The sequence below is a fragment of the Tachypleus tridentatus genome, chromosome 3 (assembly GCF_004210375.1).
Source record: "Tachypleus tridentatus isolate NWPU-2018 chromosome 3, ASM421037v1, whole genome shotgun sequence".
Classification (NCBI taxonomy): Eukaryota; Metazoa; Arthropoda; class Merostomata; order Xiphosura; family Limulidae; genus Tachypleus; species Tachypleus tridentatus.
The window spans coordinates 110,770,178-110,793,235 of record NC_134827.1 but is presented as its reverse complement, the minus strand read 5'-3'; the positions used below and the strand labels follow the sequence as shown (position 1 = coordinate 110,793,235).

General features: G+C 34.5%; 1 protein-coding gene across 1 annotated transcript in view; it reads left to right on the top strand.

Moving 5' to 3' along the window:
* The window catches only part of LOC143247751 (voltage-dependent calcium channel type A subunit alpha-1-like), a 120,891-nt gene that overhangs the window by 3,973 nt on the left and 93,860 nt on the right, over window positions 1-23,058 (top strand). Inside the window, exons 3-9 of the mRNA XM_076496182.1 lie at window positions 2,758-2,947; window positions 10,083-10,189; window positions 10,453-10,552; window positions 11,541-11,701; window positions 17,847-17,990; window positions 18,508-18,709; window positions 21,650-21,814. Of these exons, the coding sequence (XP_076352297.1) occupies window positions 2,758-2,947; window positions 10,083-10,189; window positions 10,453-10,552; window positions 11,541-11,701; window positions 17,847-17,990; window positions 18,508-18,709; window positions 21,650-21,814 (1,069 nt within the window). The remainder of the gene's footprint in view (window positions 1-2,757; window positions 2,948-10,082; window positions 10,190-10,452; window positions 10,553-11,540; window positions 11,702-17,846; window positions 17,991-18,507; window positions 18,710-21,649; window positions 21,815-23,058) is intronic.

Sequence of the window (23,058 nt, the reverse complement as noted above, 5' to 3'; positions counted from 1 at the left end):
ATTTGTTGTGTTTTACATGATAAACAGTTTAATGTCCTGGTGTACTAACACTTTAATTGTTGTGATTTACATGATAAACAGTTTAATGTCCTGGTGTACTAACACTTTAATTGTTGTGTTTTACATGATAAACAGTTTAATGTCCTGGTGTACTAACACTTTAATTGTTGTGTTTTACATGATAAACAGTTTAATGTCCTGGTGTACTAACACTTTAATTGTTGTGTTTTACATGATAAACAATTTAATGTCCTGGTGAACTAACACTTTAATTGTCTTGTTTTACATGATAAACAGTTTAATGTTCTGGTGTACTAACACTTTAATTGTTGTGTTTTACATGATAAACAGTTTAATGTCCTGGTGTACTAACACTTTAATTGTCTTGTTTTACATGATAAACAGTTTAATGTCCTGGTGTACTAACACTTTAATTGTCTTGTTTTACATGATAAACAATTTAATGTCCTGGTGTACTAACACTTTAATTGTTGTGTTTTACATGATAAACAATTTAATGTCCTGGTGTACTAACACTTTAATTGTCTTGTTTTACACGATAAACAATTTAATGTCCTGGTGTACTAACACTTTAATTGTCTTGTTTTACATGATAAACAGTTTAATGTCCTGGTGTACTAACACTTTAATTGTCTTGTTTTACATGATAAACAATTTAATGTCCTGGTGTACTAACACTTTAATTGTCTTGTTTTACATGATAAACAATTTAATGTCCTGGTGTACTAACACTTTAATTGTCTTGTTTTACATGATAAACAGTTTAATGTCCTGGTGTACTAACACTTTAATTGTCTTGTTTTACATGATAAACAGTTTAATGTCCTGGTGTACTAACACTTTAATTGTTGTGTTTTACATGATAAACAGTTTAATGTCCTGGTGTACTAACACTTTAATTGTTGTGTTATACATGATAAACAGTTTAATGTCCTGGTGTACTAACACTTTATTTGTTGTGTTTTACATGATAAACAGTTTAATGTCCTGGTGTACTAACACTTTAATTGTTGTGTTATACATGATAAACAGTTTAATGTCCTGGTGTACTAACACTTTATTTGTTGTGTTTTACCTGATAAACAGTTTAATGTCCTGGTGTACTAACACTTTAATTGTTGTGATTTACATGATAAACAGTTTAATGTCCTGGTGTACTAACACTTTAATTGTTGTGTTTTACACGATAAACAGTTTAATGTCCTGGTATACTAACAGTTTAATTGTTGTGTTTTACATGATAAACAGTTTAATATCCTGGTGTACTAACACTTTAATTGTTGTGTTATACATGATAAACAGTTTAATGTCCTGGTATACTAACACTTTAATTGTTGTGTTTTACATGATAAACAGTTTAATGTCCTGGTGTACTAACACTTTATTTGTTGTGTTTTACATGATAAACAGTTTAATGTCCTGGTGTACTAACACTTTAATTGTCATGTTTTACATGATAAACAGTTTATTGTCCTGGTGTACTAACACTTTAATTGTTGTGTTTTACATGATAAACAGTTTAATGTCCTGGTGTACTAACACTTTAATTGTTGTGTTTTACATGATAAACAGTTTATTGTCCTGGAGTGCTGTCCTATAAAGGTTTGTTTTCTTTCTCCCAACACTTATCTCTCATTACATGACTAATGTATGAAGTGTATTTCTAGTGTCCGACTTGCTGCCCTATAAAGGTTTGTTTTTATTGTCCCAACACTTATCTCTCATTACATGACTAATGTATGAAGTGTATTTCTAGTGTCCGACTTGCTGCCCTATAAAGGTTTGTTTTTATTGTCCCAACACTTATCTCTCATTACATGACTAATGTATGAAGTGTATTTCTAGTGTCCGACTTGCTGTTCTATAAAGGTTTGTTTTCATTGTCCCAACACTTATCTCTCATTACATGACTAATGTATGAAGTGTATTTCTAGTGTCCGACTTGCTGCCCTATAAAGGTTTGTTTTTATTGTCCCAACACTTATCTCTCATTACATGACTAATGTATAAAGTGTATTTCTAGTGTCCGACTCGCTGCCCTATAAAGGTTTGTTTTTATTGTCCCAACACTTATCTCTCATTACATGACTAATGTATAAAGTGTATTTCTAGTGTCCGACTCGCTTCCCTTTAAAGGTTTGTTTTCATTGTCCCAACACTTATCTCTCATTACATGACTAATGTATGAAGTGTATTTCTAGTGTCCGACTCGCTTCCCTTTAAAGGTTTGTTTTCATTGTCCCAACACTTATCTCTCATTACATGACTAATGTATGAAGTGTATTTCTAGTGTCCGACTCTGCTTCCCTTTAAAGGTTTGTTTTCATTGTCCCAACACTTATCTCTCATTACATGACTAATGTATGAAGTGTATTTCTAGTGTCCGACTCGCTTCCCTTTAAAGGTTTGTTTTCATTGTCCCAACACTTATCTCTCATTACATGACTAATGTATAAAGTGTATTTCTAGTGTCCGACTTGCTTCCCTTTAAAGGTTTGTTTTCATTGTCCCAACACTTATCTCTAATTACATGACTGATGTATAAAGTGTATTTCTAGTGTCCGACTCGCTTCCCTTTAAAGGTTTGTTTTCATTGTCCCAACACTTATCTCTCATTACATGACTAATGTATGAACTGTATTTCTGGTGTCCGACTTGCTACCCTATAAAGGTTTGTTTTCATTGTCCCGACACTTATCTCTCATTACATGACTAATGTATGAAGTGTATTTCTAGTGTCCGACGCGCTGCCCACTACATCGTCAACCTTCGATACTTTGATCTCTTCATCATGATAGTCATCTCGCTCAGCAGCATCGCGCTTGCGGCGGAAGATCCGGTGATGGAAGACTCGGAAAAGAACCGTATTCTCAACTACTTCGACTACGCCTTCACTGGAGTTTTCACCATGGAAATGATGTTGAAGGTAACACCTGACATAAAAACTGTGGTGTGACAAAGCTTGTGCCACACCTGACATAACAACTGTGGTGTGACAAAGCTCGTGTCACACCTGACATAACAACTGTGGTGTGACAAAGCTCGTGTCACACCTGACATAACAACTGTGGTGTGACAAAGCTCGTGCCACACCTGACATAACAACTGTGGTGTGACAAAGCTCGTGTCACACCTGACATAACAACTGTGGTGTGACAAAGCTCGTGTCACACCTGACATAACAACTGTGGTGTGACAAAGCTCGTGCCACATTTGACATAACAACTGTGGTGTGACAAAGCTCGTGCCACACCTGACATAACAACTGTGGTGTGACGAAGCTCGTGCCACACCTGACATAACAACTGTGGTGTGACAAAGCTCGTGCCACACCTGACATAACAACTGTGGTGTGACGAAGCTCGTGCCACACCTGACATAACAACTGTGGTGGGACCAAGCTCGTGTCACACCTGACATAACAACTGTGGTGTGACGAAGCTCGTGCCACACCTGACATAACAACTGTGGTGTGACGAAGCTCGTGCCACACCTGACATAACAACTGTGGTGGGACCAAGCTCGTGTCACACCTGACATAACAACTGTGGTGTGACGAAGCTCGTGCCACACCTGACATAACAACTGTGGTGTGACAAAGCTCGTGCCACACCTGACATAACAACTGTGGTGTGACAAAGCTCATGCCACACCTGACATAAAAACTGTGGTGTGACAAAGCTCGTGTCACACCTGACATAACAACTGTGGTGTGACAAAGCTCGTGCCACACCTGACATAACAACTGTGGTGTGACAAAGCTCGTGTCACACCTGACATAACAACTGTGGTGTGACAAAGCTCGTGCCACATTTGACATAACAACTGTGGTGTGACAAAGCTCGTGCCACACCTGACATAACAACTGTGGTGTGACGAAGCTCCTGCCACACCTGACATAAAACTGTGGTGTGACAAAGCTCGTGCCACACCTGACATAAAAACTGTGATGTGACAAAGCTCGTGTCATTTCTGTAATGGTTGGAAAGTCTACTTGGTGAAAACGTATACACTTGGAACCACTGTTGGAAAGCTGTGCACGCAGACAAACTTCGACATTCACAATTGAAGTTACGATGGAACAGACATGAAGAATGTTGATACCAAATTATGTTTCATAAGTAGGATATTGTACCCTACACTGTTAGGAATGAACCATTCGTATTTCAAAATGTGACGCAACTTAAGTAATAAAAATGTAGATTTACTGTATGTACCTCTTACCATGACTGGAATGGTCAACATTTCTTTTCTGTAGTGTGTAGTACCTCAGAACTTTGGTTCCGAATAAAACCAAGAGTGTAACACAGTTAAAGTTCATGAAATAATTGAAATTCATAGATTAACTTAAACGTTTCAAGGCACTGGGGACGGGTACTTTTCTTTGTAGATACTAAAACTTGTAGACAGCTGATGTAATTAGGACTTCCACCATACTTATGGGAACAGTTAATATGTTTGGCTACCTCAGTTATCATGACATTTTATGTGATAACTGGGAAGTTTCCAACGATTTAAACACAATGTTTCAGGATTTTCACCTAGTGGGAAGATTAAAAAACACTGAAATAGAACATTTGTATGCTGTAGGTTTTGGTTTTGAGTTTACAGACACAAATGTTTGATTAATTAAATAAGTAAGTTGTTACCTTCATGTGTAACCAACATCCAATGACGTCATAATGGATCTAATGACTAAAAGAAGGGGAAAATAACATTAACCTGTTATAGAAAGGTTTGCTTTTTAAATAGGCACTCTCATCAAGTGGTTGGCAGGAAAGATATGATATCAGAGCACCAAATGTATTTTCATCAACTTAAAGAATTCAAAACGAGTTGTTTATATATGTATTGGTTTCAGTGACATATCACCAGATGTCTATATATTAGTTTGAAGTATAAACCAGTTAGTTTTTTTTATATCAGCTTCACGTATGAACCAGTTAAGTGTCTTTATATCAGCTTCACGTATGAACCAGTTAAGTGTCTTTACATCAGCTTGACATATGAACCATGAGTGTTTTTTTTATATCAGCTTCACGTATGAACCAGTTAAGTGTCTTTATATCAGCTTGACGTATGAACCATTTGTCTTTACATCAGTTTGACGTATGAACCATGAGTGTTTTTTTTTATATCAGCTTCACGTATGAACCAGTTAAGTGTCTTTATATCAGCTTGACGTATGAACCATTTGTCTTTACATCAGTTTGACGTATGGACCATGAGTGTTTTTTTTATATCAGCTTCACGTATGAACCAGTTAAGTGTCTTTATATCAGCTTGACGTATGGACCATGAGTGTTTTTTTTATATCAGCTTCACGTATGAACCAGTTAAGTGTCTTTATATCAGCTTGACGTATGAACCATTTGTCTTTACATCAATTTGACGTATGGACCATGAGTGTTTTTTTTATATCAGCTTCACGTATGAACCAGTTAAGTGTCTTTATATCAGTTTGACGTATGGACCATGAGTGTTTTTTTTTATATCAGCTTCACGTATGAACCAGTTAAGTGTCTTTATATCAGCTTGACGTATGAACCAGTTAAGTGTTTTTACATCAGCTTGACGTATGGACCATGGCGTTTTTTTCATATCAGCTTGACGTATGAACCAGTTAAGTGTCTTTATATCATCTTGACGTATGGACCATGAGTGTTTTTTTTTTATATCAGCTTGACGTATGGACCATTTGTCTTTACATCAGCTTGACGTATGGACCATGAGTATTTTTTTATATCAGTTTGACGTATGAACCAGTTAAGTGTCTTTATACCAGCTTGACGTATGAACCTGTTAAGTGTCTTTACATCAGCTTGACGTATGGACCACGAGGGTTTTTTTCATATCAGTTGGACGTATGAACCAGTTAAGTGTCCTTACATCAGCTTGACGTATGAACCAGTTAAGTGTCTTTATATCAGCTTGACGTATGGACCATTTGTCTTTACATCAGCTTGACGTATGGACCATGAGTATTTTTTTATATCAGTTTCACGTATGAACCAGTTAAGTGTCTTTATATCAGCTTGACGTATGAACCATTTGTCTTTACATCAGCTTGACGTATGGACCATGAGTGTTTTTTTTTATATCAGCTTCACGTATGAACCAGTTAAGTGTCTTTATATCAGCTTGACGTATGGACCATGAGTGTTTTTTTTATATCAGCTTCACGTATGAACCAGTTAAGTGTCTTTACATCAGCTTGACGTATGGACCATGAGTGTTTTTTTTTATATCAGCTTCACGTATGAACCAGTTAAGTGTCTTTATATCAGCTTGACGTATGAACCAGTTAAGTGTCTTTACATCAGCTTGACGTATGGACCATGAGTGTTTTTTTTTTATATCAGCTTGACGTATGAACCTGTTAAGTGTCTTTACATCAGCTTGACGTATGGACCATGAGGGTTTTTTTCATATCAGTTTGACGTATGAACCAGTTAAGTGTCTTTATACCAGCTTGACGTATGAACCTGTTAAGTGTCTTTACATCAGCTTGACGTATGGACCACGAGGGTTTTTTCATATCAGTTGGACGTATGAACCAGTTAAGTGTCCTTACATCAGCTTGACGTATGAACCAGTTAAGTGTCTTTACATCAACTTGACGTATGAACCAGTTAAGTGTCTTTACATCACCTTGACGTATGGACCACGAGGGTTTTTTTCATATCAGTTGGACGTATGAACCAGTTAAGTGTCCTTACATCAGCTTGACGTATGAACCAGTTAAGTGTCTTTACATCACCTTGACGTACGAACCAGTTAAGTGTCTTTATATCAGCTTGACGTATGGACCATGAGTATTTTTTATATCAGTTTCACGTATGAACCAGTTAAGTGTCCTTACATCAACTTGACGTATGAACCAGTTAAGTGTCCTTACATCAACTTGACGTATGAACCAGTTAAGTGTCTTTATATCATCTTGACGTATGGGTCATGAGTGTTTTTTTTTATATCAGCTTCACGTATGAACCAGTTAAGTGTCTTTATATCAGCTTGACGTATGAACCAGTTAAGTGTCTTTACATCAGCTTGACGTATGGACCATGAGGGTTTTTTTCATATCCGTTGGACGTATGAACCAGTTAAGTGTCTTTATATCAGCTTGACGTATGAACCAGTTAAGTGTCTTTACATCAGCTTGACGTATGAAACAGTTAAAGTGTCCTTACATCAACTTGACGTATGAACCAGATAAGTGTCTTTATATCAGCTTGACGTATGGACCATGAGGGTTTTTTTCATATCAGTTTGACGTATGAACCAGTTAAGTGTCCTTACATCAGCTTGACGTATGAACCAGTTAAGTGTCTTTATATCAGCTTGACGTATGAACCTGTTAAGTGTCTTTACATCAGCTTGACGTATGGACCACGAGGGTTTTTTTCATATCAGTTGGACGTATGAACCAGTTAAGTGTCCTTACATCAGCTTGACGTATGAACCAGTTAAGTGTCTTTATATCAGCTTGACGTATGGACCATTTGTCTTTACATCAGCTTGACGTATGGACCATGAGTGTTTTTTTTTATATCAGCTTCACGTATGAACCAGTTAAGTGTCTTTATATCAGCTTGACGTATGGACCATGAGTGTTTTTTTTATATCAGCTTCACGTATGAACCAGTTAAGTGTCTTTACATCAGCTTGACGTATGGACCATGAGTGTTTTTTTTTATATCAGCTTCACGTATGAACCAGTTAAGTGTCTTTATATCAGCTTGACGTATGAACCAGTTAAGTGTCTTTACATCAGCTTGACGTATGGACCATGAGTGTTTTTTTTTTATATCAGCTTGACGTATGAACCTGTTAAGTGTCTTTACATCAGCTTGACGTATGGACCATGAGGGTTTTTTTCATATCAGTTTGACGTATGAACCAGTTAAGTGTCTTTATACCAGCTTGACGTATGAACCTGTTAAGTGTCTTTACATCAGCTTGACGTATGGACCACGAGGGTTTTTTTCATATCAGTTGGACGTATGAACCAGTTAAGTGTCCTTACATCAGCTTGACGTATGAACCAGTTAAGTGTCTTTACATCAACTTGACGTATGAACCAGTTAAGTGTCTTTACATCACCTTGACGTATGGACCACGAGGGTTTTTTTCATATCAGTTGGACGTATGAACCAGTTAAGTGTCCTTACATCAGCTTGACGTATGAACCAGTTAAGTGTCTTTACATCACCTTGACGTACGAACCAGTTAAGTGTCTTTATATCAGCTTGACGTATGGACCATGAGTATTTTTTATATCAGTTTCACGTATGAACCAGTTAAGTGTCCTTACATCAACTTGACGTATGAACCAGTTAAGTGTCCTTACATCAACTTGACGTATGAACCAGTTAAGTGTCTTTATATCATCTTGACGTATGGGTCATGAGTGTTTTTTTTTATATCAGCTTCACGTATGAACCAGTTAAGTGTCTTTATATCAGCTTGACGTATGAACCAGTTAAGTGTCTTTACATCAGCTTGACGTATGGACCATGAGGGTTTTTTTCATATCCGTTGGACGTATGAACCAGTTAAGTGTCCTTACATCAGCTTGACGTATGAACCAGTTAAGTGTCTTTACATCAGCTTGACGTATGAACCAGTTAAGTGTCTTTATATCAGCTTGACGTATGGACCATGAGTTTTTTTTTTTATATCAGTTTCACGTATGAACCAGTTAAGTGTCTTTATATCAGCTTGACGTATGAACCAGTTAAGTGTCTTTACATCAGCTTGACGTATGAAACAGTTAAAGTGTCCTTACATCAACTTGACGTATGAACCAGATAAGTGTCTTTATATCAGCTTGACGTATGGACCATGAGGGTTTTTTTCATATCAGTTTGACGTATGAACCAGTTAAGTGTCTTTATATCAGCTTGACGTATGAACCTGTTAAGTGTCTTTACATCAGCTTGACGTATGGACCATGAGGGTTTTTTTTCATATCAGTTGGACGTATGAACCAGTTAAGTGTCTTTACATCAACTTGACGTATGAACCAGATAAGTGTCTCTACATCAGCTTGACGTATGAACCAGTTAAGTGTCTTTACATCAGCTTGACGTATGAACCAGTAAAGTGTCTTTATATCAGCTTGACGTATGGACCATTTGTCTTTACATCAGCTTGACGTATTGACCATGAGTATTTTTTTTTATATCAGTTTCACGTATGAACCAGTTAAGTGTCTTTATATCAGCTTGACGTATGAACCAGTTAAGTGTCTTTATATCAGCTTGACGTATGAACCAGTTAGTGTCTTTACATCAGCTTGACGTATGAAACAGTTAAGTGTCCTTACATCAACTTGACGTATGAACCAGTTAAGTGTCTTTACATCAGCTTGACGTATGAACCAGTTAAGTGTCCTTACATCAGCTTGACGTATGGACCATGAGTGTTTTTTCTCATATCAGCTTGACGTATAAACCATGAGGTGTCTTTATATCAGTTTGGCTTATGGACCAACTAGGTGTCTTTACATCAGCTTGAAGGTTGTACCATCTAGTATATTCTTACCAGATTTAAAAACGTGCCGCTAGGTGTGTTTATAACCTCTAGAAGGCAGAACCAATAGGTAGTTATCTTAACACCAAGTTAAAGGATGATAAGGAATCAGAGTTGACTCTGTATTGTAATAGAGTATGGACAGTATTCAGGAGTTGCATGTAGTCAGTATAGTAAACCATATTGTTTTTAAACAAGTTAAAAACAATATCTCAGTTAAGGCATCTCCAAAGTACCATCCTTCAAGAATGGATGGATTACAAATGTAACCAGACAATCAGTGCAGTAACAGCTTCCAGTAAAATGCTGTAATATTCGAGTGTTTTTGAGGGTCAGTAGTATAAGAATGAAGCTATTGTATAGAACTTACATGTTCCGTAAATGAGAAATGTACGTTAACAGAGAGGATACCCAGCTGATAAACGAAGCATTCTAATTTTTAGAAGTAGAAACGTGAGAACACACTATTGGGTAGGTAGCTTGCTGTGATCGGAATTTAATATAGTTTCATTTGTTTTCCTTCACAGGTAATAGATCAAGGGGTAGTTTTTCATCCGGGTTCTTACTGCCGAGATCCATGGAACATTCTGGACGCCATTGTTGTAGTGTGTGCTCTTGTCGCCTTTGCCTATGCGTATGTATTTTGTGTAAACAAACACAACGTTTTTATTATAAACAACCAATACTTCACTGTTTTATTCTTTCTCTCTCTGAAAATATAATTTTTTTTATCAAATGAAATTCCTAACGCCCATATTTACATTTTACACGTTTTTAAAATTTTTGTTGAAAATTCTAAGACTGTTATCGTGAATGGTTTTTGTCTTCCAATAAATAGTTTATTAAACCTTAAACTGGCGTATTACCGATTTTCACTTTGTTAATTTTCACCACTAGAGGGAGTAGCACAGGACAAAATCTAAGCACCATCAAATCCATGAGGGTTCTTCGAGTTCTGAGACCGCTAAAGACCATTAAACGTGTACCGAAGTTAAAGGTATTAACTGTTGTGTTATTTAAAATACTTTTTAATATATCACAGTCATAACCTCTACTAAACAATGTATCCATTTTGTTTTGTCATACATCTGTGTAGCATCACTTCTATTTCTTATCAAAAACAGGTTTTTGTCCATTTTAGTGGAATATTCTTACTAGAAACATTTTAAATATTAAATTACGTAGGTTTGTCTCGAAACATAAAGTGTGTTTTCAAACTTATCAACGGTTTATTGTTCCACACACAGAGTTGTGGTTTGAAATAATAACACACACGTGCGAATTAAACTTCATAAAAGTTGTTTTGGTTTATTAACACACTTTTCTTAAATTGGATATTTTGAAAATATTCATTTTTTTCTATCACGTGAAGATTTGTTTACGAAACGAGAACTGAGTAAAAAACGCTGTTACGTAGATCAGATTTATCACAACTATAACACAACGTGTTTGGGTCATTTACCCAATTCCTTGTTGCCATAGCGACAAAGAAATAACACTTGAAAGAAGAAAACATCAAAATTCACGAACAAACAAACACTGTTAAGAAATAACACGTCACGTGGCCTGTTAATAATTTATGTACTATTGGTGTGTTAAGATTCACGTCGCGATTGGTCTAGAGAAATCTATATCCAGTGGTTGTCAACATTTTAAGTATAACAAAATGCTGGCCGTTTTAAATTAAAATGATTCATTTATGCAGAAGTACATATGACATTTTGTGTAAAATCTGTACGTGATAAAGAAAACATGATATCATTTGTTTTAGAATCAGCGTACAGGATTTACTGTGGAACATGTACATATATCCAGACAATAAAACCATCGCAGTCCTCCGTAATTTGTCTCTTGTAGACATTCCACAAATTTCCTTCCCTGTATTAAACTGTTCACTCTAGCCCATATTAACAATGATTTAATATATAAATGTCATAATTCCCATTTCTGTGTTTTTAATTTCCAATTGGTTCCTACGGTTGTAGGCGGTGTTTGACTGTGTGGTGACGTCACTGAAAAACGTCTTCAACATCCTCATTGTATACATCCTCTTCCAGTTCATCTTCGCTGTGATAGCTGTGCAACTCTTCAACGGAAGGTTTTTCTTCTGCAACGACGAATCAAAACTCACGAGGTCGGAATGCGAGTAAGTGTTGTGGAAAAAATAAACAGACGTAAGTGTTGTGGAAAAAATAAACAGACGTAAGTGTTGTGGAAAAAATAAACAGACGTAAGTGTTGTGGAAAAAATAAACAGACGTAAGTGTTGTGGAAAAAATAAACAGACGTAAGTATTGTGGAAAAAATAAACAGACGTAAGTGTTGTGGAAAAAATAAACAGACGTAAGTGTTGTGGAAAAATTAAACAGGCGTAAGTGTTGTGGAAAAAATAAACAGGCGTAAGTGTTGTGGAAAAAATAAACAGACGTAAGTGTTGTGGAAAAAATAAACAGACGTAAGTATTGTGGAAAAAATAAACAAACGTAAGTATTGTGGAAAAAATAAACAAACGTAAGTATTGTGGAAAAAATAAACAGACGTAAGTATTGTGGAAAAAATAAACAAACGTAAGTATTGTGGAAAAAAAATAAACAAACGTAAGTATTGTGGAAAAAAATAAACGTAAGTATTGTGGAAAAATAAACAGACGTAAGTATTGTGGAAAAATAAACAGACGTAAGTATTGTGGGAAAAAATAAACAGGCGTAAGTGTTGTGGAAAAATAAACAGACGTAAGTATTGTGGAAAAATAAACAAACGTAAGTATTGTGGAAAAAATAAACAAACGTAAGTATTGTGGAAAAAATAAACAAACGTAAGTATTGTGGAAAAAATAAACAAACGTAAGTATTGTGGAAAAAATAAACAGACGTAAGTATTGTGGAAAAAATAAACAGGCGTAAGTGTTGTGGAAAAAATAAACAGACGTAAGTATTGTGGAAAAAAAATAAACAGACGTAAGTATTGTGGAAAAAATAAACAAACGTAAGTATTGTGGAAAAAATAAACAAACGTAAGTATTGTGGAAAAAATAAACAAACGTAAGTATTGTGGAAAAAATAAACAGACGTAAGTATTGTGGAAAAAATAAACAAACGTAAGTATTGTGGAAAAAATAAACAAACGTAAGTATTGTGGAAAAATAAACGTAAGTATTGTGGAAAAAATAAACAGACGTAAGTATTGTGGAAAAATTAAACAGGCGTAAGTGTTGTGGAAAAAATAAACAGACGTAAGTGTTGTGGAAAAATAAACAGACGTAAGTATTGTGGAAAAATTAAACAAACGTAAGTATTGTGGAAAAAATAAACAAACGTAAGTATTGTGGAAAAAATAAACAAACGTAAGTATTGTGGAAAAAATAAACAGACGTAAGTATTGTGGAAAAATTAAACAGGCGTAAGTGTTGTGGAAAAAATAAACAGACGTAAGTGTTGTGGAAAAATAAACAGACGTAAGTATTGTGGAAAAAATAAACAAACGTAAGTATTGTGGAAAAAATAAACAAACGTAAGTATTGTGGAAAAAATAAACAAACGTAAGTATTGTGGAAAAAATAAACAAACGTAAGTATTGTGGAAAAAATAAACAAACGTAAGTATTGTGGAAAAAATAAACAGACGTAAGTGTTGTGGAAAAAATAAACAGACGTAAGTGTTGTGGAAAAATTAAACAGGCGTAAGTGTTGTGGAAAAAATAAACAGGCGTAAGTGTTGTGGAAAAAATAAACAGACGTAAGTGTTGTGGAAAAAAATAAACAGATCGTAAGTATTGTGGAAAAAAATAAACAAACGTAAGTATTGTGGAAAAATAAACAAACGTAAGTATTGTGGAAAAAATAAACAAACCGTAAGTATTGTGGAAAAATAAACAAACGTAAGTATTGTGGAAAAAATAAACAAACGTAAGTATTGTGGAAAAATAAACGTAAGTATTGTGGAAAAAATAAACAGACGTAAGTATTGTGGAAAAAATAAACAGACGTAAGTATTGTGGAAAAAATAAACAGGCGTAAGTGTTGTGGAAAAAATAAACAGACGTAAGTATTGTGGAAAAATTAAACAGACGTAAGTATTGTGGAAAAAATAAACAAACGTAAGTATTGTGGAAAAAATAAACAAACGTAAGTATTGTGGAAAAAATAAACAAACGTAAGTATTGTGGAAAAAATAAACAGACGTAAGTATTGTGGAAAAAATAAACAGGCGTAAGTGTTGTGGAAAAAATAAACAGACGTAAGTATTGTGGAAAAAATAAACAAACGTAAGTATTGTGGAAAAAATAAACAAACGTAAGTATTGTGGAAAAAATAAACAAACGTAAGTATTGTGGAAAAAATAAACAGATCGTAAGTATTCAGGAAAAAATAAACAAACGTAAGTATTGTGGAAAAAAATAAACAAACGTAAGTATTATTGGAAAAATAAACGTAAGTATTGTGGAAAAATAAACAGACGTAAGTATTGTGGAAAAATTAAACAGGCGTAAGTGTTGTGGAAAAAATAAACAGACGTAAGTGTTGTGGAAAAAATAAACAGACGTAAGTATTGTGGAAAAATTAAACAAACGTAAGTATTGTGGAAAAAATAAACAAACGTAAGTATTGTGGAAAAAATAAACAAACGTAAGTATTGTGGAAAAAATAAACAAACGTAAGTATTGTGGAAAAAATAAACAAACGTAAGTATTGTGGAAAAATAAACGTAAGTATTGTGGAAAAAATAAACAGACGTAAGTATTGTGGAAAAAAATAAACAGACAATAAGTATTGTGGGAAAAATAAACAGGCGTAAGTGTTGTGGAAAAATAAACAGACGTAAGTATTGTGGAAAAAATAAACAAACGTAAGTATTGTGGAAAAAAATAAACAAACGTAAGTATTGTGGAAAAATAAACAAACGTAAGTATTGTGGAAAAAAAAACAAACAGACGTAAGTATTGTGGAAAAAATAAACAGGCGTAAGTGTTGTGGAAAAAAATAAACAGACGTAAGTATTGTGGAAAAAATAAACAGACGTAAGTATTGTGGAAAAAATAAACAAACGTAAGTATTGTGGAAAAAATAAACAAACGTAAGTATTGTGGAAAAAATAAACAGACGTAAGTATTGTGAAAAGAATAAACAGACGTAAGTATTGTGCAAAAATAAACAGACGTAAGTATTGTGGAAAAAATAAACAAACGTAAGTATTGTGGAAAAATTAAACAAACGTAAGTATTGTGGAAAAAATAAACAAACGTAAGTATTGTGGAAAAAATAAACAGACATAAGTGTTGTGGAAAAAATAAACAGACATAAGTATTGTGGAAAAAATAAACAAACGTAAGTATTGTGGAAAAATAAACACGTAAGTGTTTTGGAAAAAAATAAACAGACATAAGTGTTTTGGAAAAAATAAAGAGACGTAAGTGTTGTGGAAAAAATAAACAGACGTAAGTATTGTGGAAAAATTAAACAGGCGTAAGTGTTGTGGAAAAAATAAACAGACGTAAGTGTTGTGGAAAAAATAAACAGACGTAAGTGTTGTGGAAAAATTAAACAAACGTAAGTATTGTGGAAAAAATAAACAAACGTAAGTATTGTGGAAAAAATAAACAAACGTAAGTATTGTGGAAAAAATAAACAAACGTAAGTATTGTGGAAAAATAAACGTAAGTATTGTGGAAAAAATAAACAGACGTAAGTATTGTGGAAAAATAAACAGACGTAAGTATTGTGGAAAAAATAAACAGGCGTAAGTGTTGTGGAAAAAATAAACAGATCGTAAGTATTGTGGAAAAAAATTAAACAAACGTAAGTATTGTGGAAAAATAAACAAACGTAAGTATTGTGGAAAAATAAACAAACGTAAGTATTGTGGAAAAATAAACAAACGTAAGTATTGTGGAAAAAATAAACAGACGTAAGTATTGTGGAAAAAATAAACAGGCGTAAGTGTTGTGGAAAAAATAAACAGACGTAAGTATTGTGGAAAAAATAAACAGACGTAAGTATTGTGGAAAAAATAAACAAACGTAAGTATTGTGGAAAAAATAAACAAACGTAAGTATTGTGGAAAAAATAAACAGACGTAAGTATTGTGAAAAGAATAAACAGACGTAAGTATTGTGCAAAAATAAACAGACGTAAGTATTGTGGAAAAAATAAACAAACGTAAGTATTGTGGAAAAAATAAACAAACGTAAGTATTGTGGAAAAAATAAACAAACGTAAGTATTGTGGAAAAAATAAACAGACATAAGTGTTGTGGAAAAAATAAACAGACATAAGTATTGTGGAAAAAATAAACAAACGTAAGTATTGTGGAAAAATAAACACGTAAGTGTTTTGGAAAAAAATAAACAGACATAAGTGTTTTGGAAAAAATAAAGAGACGTAAGTGTTGTGGAAAAATAAACAAACGTAAGTGTTGTGGAAAAATAAATTAACGTAGGTTTTGTAGGAAAAAATAAACAGACGTAAGTATTGTGGAAAAATAAACACGTAAGTGTTTTGGAAAAAAATAAAGAGACGTAAGTGTTGTGGAAAAATAAACAAACGTAAGTGTTGTGGAAAAAATAGACGTAAGTGTTGTGGAAAAAATAAACAAACGTAAGTGTTGTGGAAAAAATAAACAGACGTAAGTATTGTGGAAAAAATAAACAGACGTAAGTATTGTGAAAAAATAAACAGACGTAAGTATTGTGAAAAAATAAACAAACGTAAGTATTGTGGAAAAAATAAACAGACGTAAGTATTGTGAAAAAATAAACAAACGTAAGTATTGAGGAAAAAATAAAGAAACGTAGGTTTTGTGGGAAAAAAATAAAAAAACGTAAGTATTGTGGAAAAAATAAACAAACGTAAGTATTGTGGAAAAAATAAACAAACGTAAGTATTGTGGAAAAAATAAACAAACGTAAGTGTTGTGAAAAAAATAAGCAAACGTAAGTGTTGTGGAAAAAATAAAGAAACGTAAGTATTGTGGGAAAATAAAGAAACGTAAGTATTGTGGGAAAATAAAGAAACGTAGGTATTGTGGAAAAATAAACACGTAAGTGTTTTGGAAAAAATAAAGAGACGTAAGTGTTGTGGAAAAATAAACAAACGTAAGTATTGTGGAAAAATAAAGAAACGTAGGTTTTGTAGGAAAAAATAAACAGACATAAGTATTGTGGAAAAAATAAGCAAACGTAAGTATTGTGGAAAAAATAAACAAACGTAAGTATTGTGGAAAAAATAAACAAACGTAAGTGTTGTGGGAAAATAAAGAAACGTAAGTGTTTTGGAAAAAATAAAGAGACGTAAGTGTTGTGGAAAAATAAACAAACGTAAGTGTTGTGGAGAAAATAAACAAACGTCACATATTATCCCACAGGTGATGGAAGAAACAATTCAAAAATTACGAAAACCGTAATATGAGGGTCGAGGGTTCGAATCCCCGTCACACCAAACATGATCGCCCTTTTAGCCGTGAGGGCATTATAATGTGACGGTCAATCCCACTATTCGTTGGTAAAAGAGTAGCCCAACAGTTGGCGGTGGGTGATGAGGACTAACTAACTTCTCTGTAAATTAGGAATGGATAGCGCAGATAGCTCCTCTGTAGCTTGGCGCAAAATGAAAAGAAGCAACTAACAAGCGTTTATAGCTAAGAAATAATTCGACTGAGAATGTAGTAGACCTGAGCACGTGATGCTCTTTGTATGGATCTAAACTAATTCGTAGCAGATCGTAAAGGCAGAAGAAAGTGAAGTAATGAATTTCATACATTCTCAGAATAATCTGAGAACTGATAGAAACGGTGCATAGAAAACAATATGTTCCAAGTATAACCAGTTTAATGTGTTATAATACGCCAGTACTCTCTGGTACATGGTTGAGGTCATTTATATGTCGTCAAAAGTTAATTTTCGTTCCATTATTTTAAAAGTAGAAATAAGTAACAATTTCATATCTTAATTTTTCAACATTTAATGTAATGTTAATTTTGCAACATTTAATGTAATGTTAGTTTTACATCATTTAATGTAATGTTAATTTTACATCATTTAATGTAATGTTAGTTTTACATCATTTAATGTAATGTTAGTTTTGCAACATTTAATGTAATGTTAATTTTACATCATTTAATGTAATGTTAGTTTTACATCATTTAATGTAATGTTAGTTTTGCAACATTTAATGTAATGTTACTTTTGCAACATTTAATGTAATGTTAATTTTTCATCATTTAATGTAATGTTAGTTTTTCATCATTTAATGTAATGTTAATTTAATTACACGTGTGAATGTTATTTTTATTCAAATAGAGGCGAGTATTTTGTGTTTGTTGAAAACGACAAGCCACCAGAAGTTCATAAACGGGAGTGGGACAAACAGCCGTTTCACTATGATGACGTAATGTCCGCCATGCTGACCCTGTTCACAGTTTCCACGGGAGAAGGTTGGCCTGCGTGAGTTGAAATTTATTGTTTATAAATTATCTTGTCAAAAAACATGAACATGAGTAATGTTCAAGTTTTAAAATTATGAAAAAACATTTTGATAAATAATTCACAGTTACACAATCTGTAAGTCTGACGACTTGATAAATAACCCACAGTTACACAATCCTTAACTCTGATGACTTGATAAATAACCCAAAGTTACACAGTCTGTAAGTCTGACGACTTGATAAATAACACACAGTTATACAGTCTGTAAGTCTGAAGACTTGATAAATAACCCACAGTTACACAGTCTGTAAGTCTGACGACTTGATAAATAACCCACAGTTACACAGTCTGTAAGTCTGACGACTTGATAAATAACCCACAGTTACACAGTTGTAAGGTTTGTAAAAATACCAAAGTTCTCTAACCCGTAAATTCGACTTCAATATAAAAACCAGCTTAAACACAGCCAAGTTTTGAGATAAATATTTTAACACGTCTACAATAATAAATAATGAATGTATATTTTTTATTCCAGAGTCTTACAAAACTCTATGGATGCCACCTACGAGGACTATGGACCTCTTCCAAGATTCAGGATTGAGATGGCAATATTTTACGTTGTTTTCTTCATCGTGTTTCCTTTCTTCTTTGTTAACATATTCGTTGCCTTAATAATCATCACATTTCAGGAACAGGGAGAGAAGGAACTGGAGGAAGGAGATCTGGACAAGAATCAGGTAAGACTTTAATTCATCACAGAACAAACAACTAGAGGAAGGAGATCTGGACAAGAATCAGGTAAGACTTTAATTCATCATAGAACAAACAACTAGAGGAAGGAGATCTGGACAAGAACCAGGTAAAACTTTAATTCATCACAGAACAAACAACTAGAGGTAGGAAATCTGGACAAGAATCAGGTAAGATTTTAATTCATCACAGAACAAACAACTAGAGGAAGGAGATCTGGATAAGAATCAGGTAAAACTTTAATTCATCACAGAACAAACAACTAGAGGAAGGAGATCTGGTCAAGAATCAGGTAAGATTTTAATTCATCACAGAACAAACAACTAGAGGTAGGAAATCTGGACAAGAATCAGGTAAGACTTTAATTCATCACAGAACAAACAACTAGAGGAAGGAGATCTGGACAAGAACCAGGTAAAACTTTAATTCATCACAGAACAAACAACTAGAGGTAGGAGATCTGGACAAGAATCAGGTAAGACTTTAATTCATCACAGAACAAACAACTAGAGGAAGGAGATCTGGACAAGAATCAGGTAAAACTTTAATTCATCACAGAACAAACAACTAGAGGAAGGAGATCTGGTCAAGAATCAGGTAAGATTTTAATTCATCACAGAACAAACAACTAGAGGAAGGAGATCTGGACAAGAACCAGGTAAGATTTTAATTCATCACAGAACAAACAACTGGAGGTAGGAGATCTGGACAAGAATCAGGTAAGACTTTAATTCATCACAGAACAAACAACTAGAGGAAGGAGATCTGGACAAGAACCAGGTAAAACTTTAATTCATCACAGAACAAACAACTAGAGGAAGGAGATCTGGATAAGAATCAGGTAAGACTTTAATTCATCACAGAACAAACAACTAGAGGTAGGAGAACTGGACAAGAATCAGGTAAGACTTTAATTCATCACAGAACAAACAACTAGAGGAAGGAGATCTGGACAAGAATCAGGTAAGAGTTTAATTCATCACAGAACAAACAACTAGAGGTAGGAGATCTGGACAAGAATCAGGTAAGACTTTAATTCATCACAGAACAAACAACTAGAGGAAGGAGATCTGGACAAGAACCAGGTAAAACTTTAATTCATCACAGAACAAACAACTAGAGGTAGGAGATCTGGACAAGAATCAGGTAAGACTTTAATTCATCATAGAACAAACAACTAGAGGAAGGAGATCTGGACAAGAATCAGGTAAGACTTTAATTCATCATAGAACAAACAACTAGAGGAAGGAGATCTGGACAAGAATCAGGTAAGACTTTAATTCATCACAGAACAAACAACTTGAGGAAGGAGATCTGGACAAGAATCAGGTAAGACTTTAATTCATCATAGAACAAACAACTAGAGGAAGGAGATCTGGACAAGAATCAGGTAAGACTTTAATTCATCACAGAACAAACAAGTTACTTTAATAATAGCTCTTCTCATGCAAGCTGTTTGTTATTTAGTGAATTTAGTGACAATAAATGGATATCTGTGTCAATGTTTAGTTAAAGACAGAGTAACGTGTAATATCTTCAGCACAGACTTCAATGCGGTCGTTGTTTACTGGGGAGGCTTCATACCCTACACTGATTTTCTGGTTTTACGTGTCCTCATTGGTAAGTCTAAAGGCTTATAAATCTAAACCTAAATTTGGTACCCGTGATGGACACTATTGTTTTATCTGTGTATATACTGACTTTCCAGAGAGTGTTGTCTTATACGTGTATCTACTGAACTTTCCAGAAAGTGTTGTACTATACGTGTATCTACTGAACTTTCCAGAGATTGTTGTCTTATACGTGTATCTACTGAATTTGCAGACAGTGTTGTCTTATACGTGTATCTGCTGAACTTTCCAGAGAGTGTTGTCTTATACGTGTATCTACTGAACTTTCCAGAAAGTGTTGTACTATACGTGTATCCACTGAACTTTCCAGAGAGTGTTGTGTTATACGTGTATCTACTGAACTTTCCAGAAAGTGTTGTACTATAGGTGTATCCACTGAACTTTCCAGAGAGTGTTGTCTTATACGTGTATCTACTGAACTTTCCAGAAAGTGTTGTACTATAGGTGTATCCACTGAACCTTCCAGAGAGTGTTGTCTTATACGTGTATCTACTGAACTTTCCAGAAAGTGTTGTACTATAGGTGTATCCACTGAACTTTCCAGAGAGTGTTGTCTTATACGTGTATCTACTGAACTTTCCAGAAAGTGTTGTACTATAGGTGTATCCACTGAACCTTCCAGAGAGTGTTGTCTTATACGTGTATCTACTGAACTTTCCAGAAAGTGTTGTACTATAGGTGTATCCACTGAACTTTCCAGAGAGTGTTGTCTTATACGTGTATCTACTGAACTTTCCAGAAAGTGTTGTACTATAGGTGTATCCACTGAACTTTCCAGAGAGTATTGTCTTATACGTGTATCTACTGAACTTCCCAGAAAGTGTTGTACTATCTTACTAGGAACGTTGTAACAATCTCTTTATAGCCATTGTACGTGTTTGGTCCTCAGCTATGCTGTCGAGTTGGGCCCGGCCTGGCCTGGTGGTTAGGGCGGTTGACTCCTAATCTGAGGGTCGCGGGTTCGAATCCTTTACACACCAAACATGCTCATCCTTTCAGCCGTGGGAACGTTATAAAGTTTCAGTCAATCCCACTATTCGTTGGTAAAAGAGTAGCTCAAAAGTTGGCGGTGGGTGGTGATGACTAGCTGCCTTTTTTCTAGTCTTACACTGCTAACTTAGGGACGGCTAGCGCAACTAGTCCCGGAAATACCAAAAGCAAACAAACAAACAAAACTGGCGAATTAAAATTATTTTGATTATATTACGTGAAGATAGACGATCGTGACATTGTTATCCTAAGATTATATGTGAGTTACGGGATATAAGTTTTATTGTTTTTCTTTGTTCGTTTCAGAAATCCTGTATTGACTTTGCGTTGCAAGCGAAACCTCTTCAGCGTTATATGCCTAAAAACAAAGACAGTTTGAAATACAAAATCTGGAGAGTTGTCGTTTCCACCGCTTTCGAGTACTTCATAATGGTTCTCATTGTCCTCAACACTTTGTTACTGATGATGAAGGTAAGCTCGAGCTGTCTCGTGTATTTTGTATCACATACGTGAAAGGTATGAGTATTGTAACCACCCTAGAAATCTGTTGTTGTTTTTTGTTATATTTAATATGACAGTGATGGAGTACCTAAGTGTCAGTTGCTTCATACATTTAAATCTTTGTCAAGTTATCCCATGGTCACAACTACGTCCCAACAGGTAATCTTCGTTACAGTTGCCATAGCGATGGAAAGGATTTGGAATCCATGGAAACGTTATCGCACGTACTTCGAGACCTTTTTTTTATTGAATTTCCGGTTGTTGTTTTTGTTTTGTTTTGGGCGTATTTCAAGAATCGATCTTGTAATGAAACTTGTTTGGCCTCGCTCTGGGAGTGAAAACAGAAAATACGAAATAATAACAAACTGACAACTGCTAAGAGAAACTAATAAGGAAAGCATGTGTCCTGAAGTTAAGTCTGCATGGCCACTGGTATGTGAAAGTAATGTGAAACGTGTTTGTGTTCATGTGCTTACCATTTTCTTTATCTTGTAGAAAGTCGTTTCTTCTCTGTTCCTATTCTCACGTGCTTTTAATGACCAATGAAAACGACCCTGACAACAGTCTTGCATTATATTAGTTGTTTGCACTCACTGTTGGCAAGATCAGCTAATCACGTGCATTTACTAACCAATAAGAACGATCTTTTACGATGACGTGATAATTGGTTGTTCGCACTCTTTGCTGTCCATGTGATAAAACTTGTAAAGTCCGTAATGAAGTTCTCAGCTATTTTAATAAGAGTTTTTCTTACAGAGCATCACATTGAAGTTAAATATAAGTTGTGGAAACGTTTCTTGTGAGTTCTTTCTTGGTGAAGGTTTTTTGTTGTGTTTATTCGTGAAGCCTGTATATTTGTTTTCGAGCTTTTATTTAGAGTTAAACTTCTGTAAGCTGTTTATGTATTTTTTCACTACCCTCTAAGAGAGATAGAGATATACTGGAAGCTTTAGGTACCAATCTTGCTAACAACGATTCGTATGTGACTCAAGAATCCAAACATTTTCCAAGATTGCATCTAAAGGGTTAAAAAACTCCGCATATTTGAAATTAGGTAATTGAAATTTTGTTTAATATAATATAATACATCGTCTAAAGTTTTAAGGAAGTTAATATTATATTCCTGAATACGAGTGTTATGATTAAATCAGCCCGTCTTTGTTCTGTACCACAGTTTGGACTCTTGCCAACTACTCTACAAACCCACATATAAA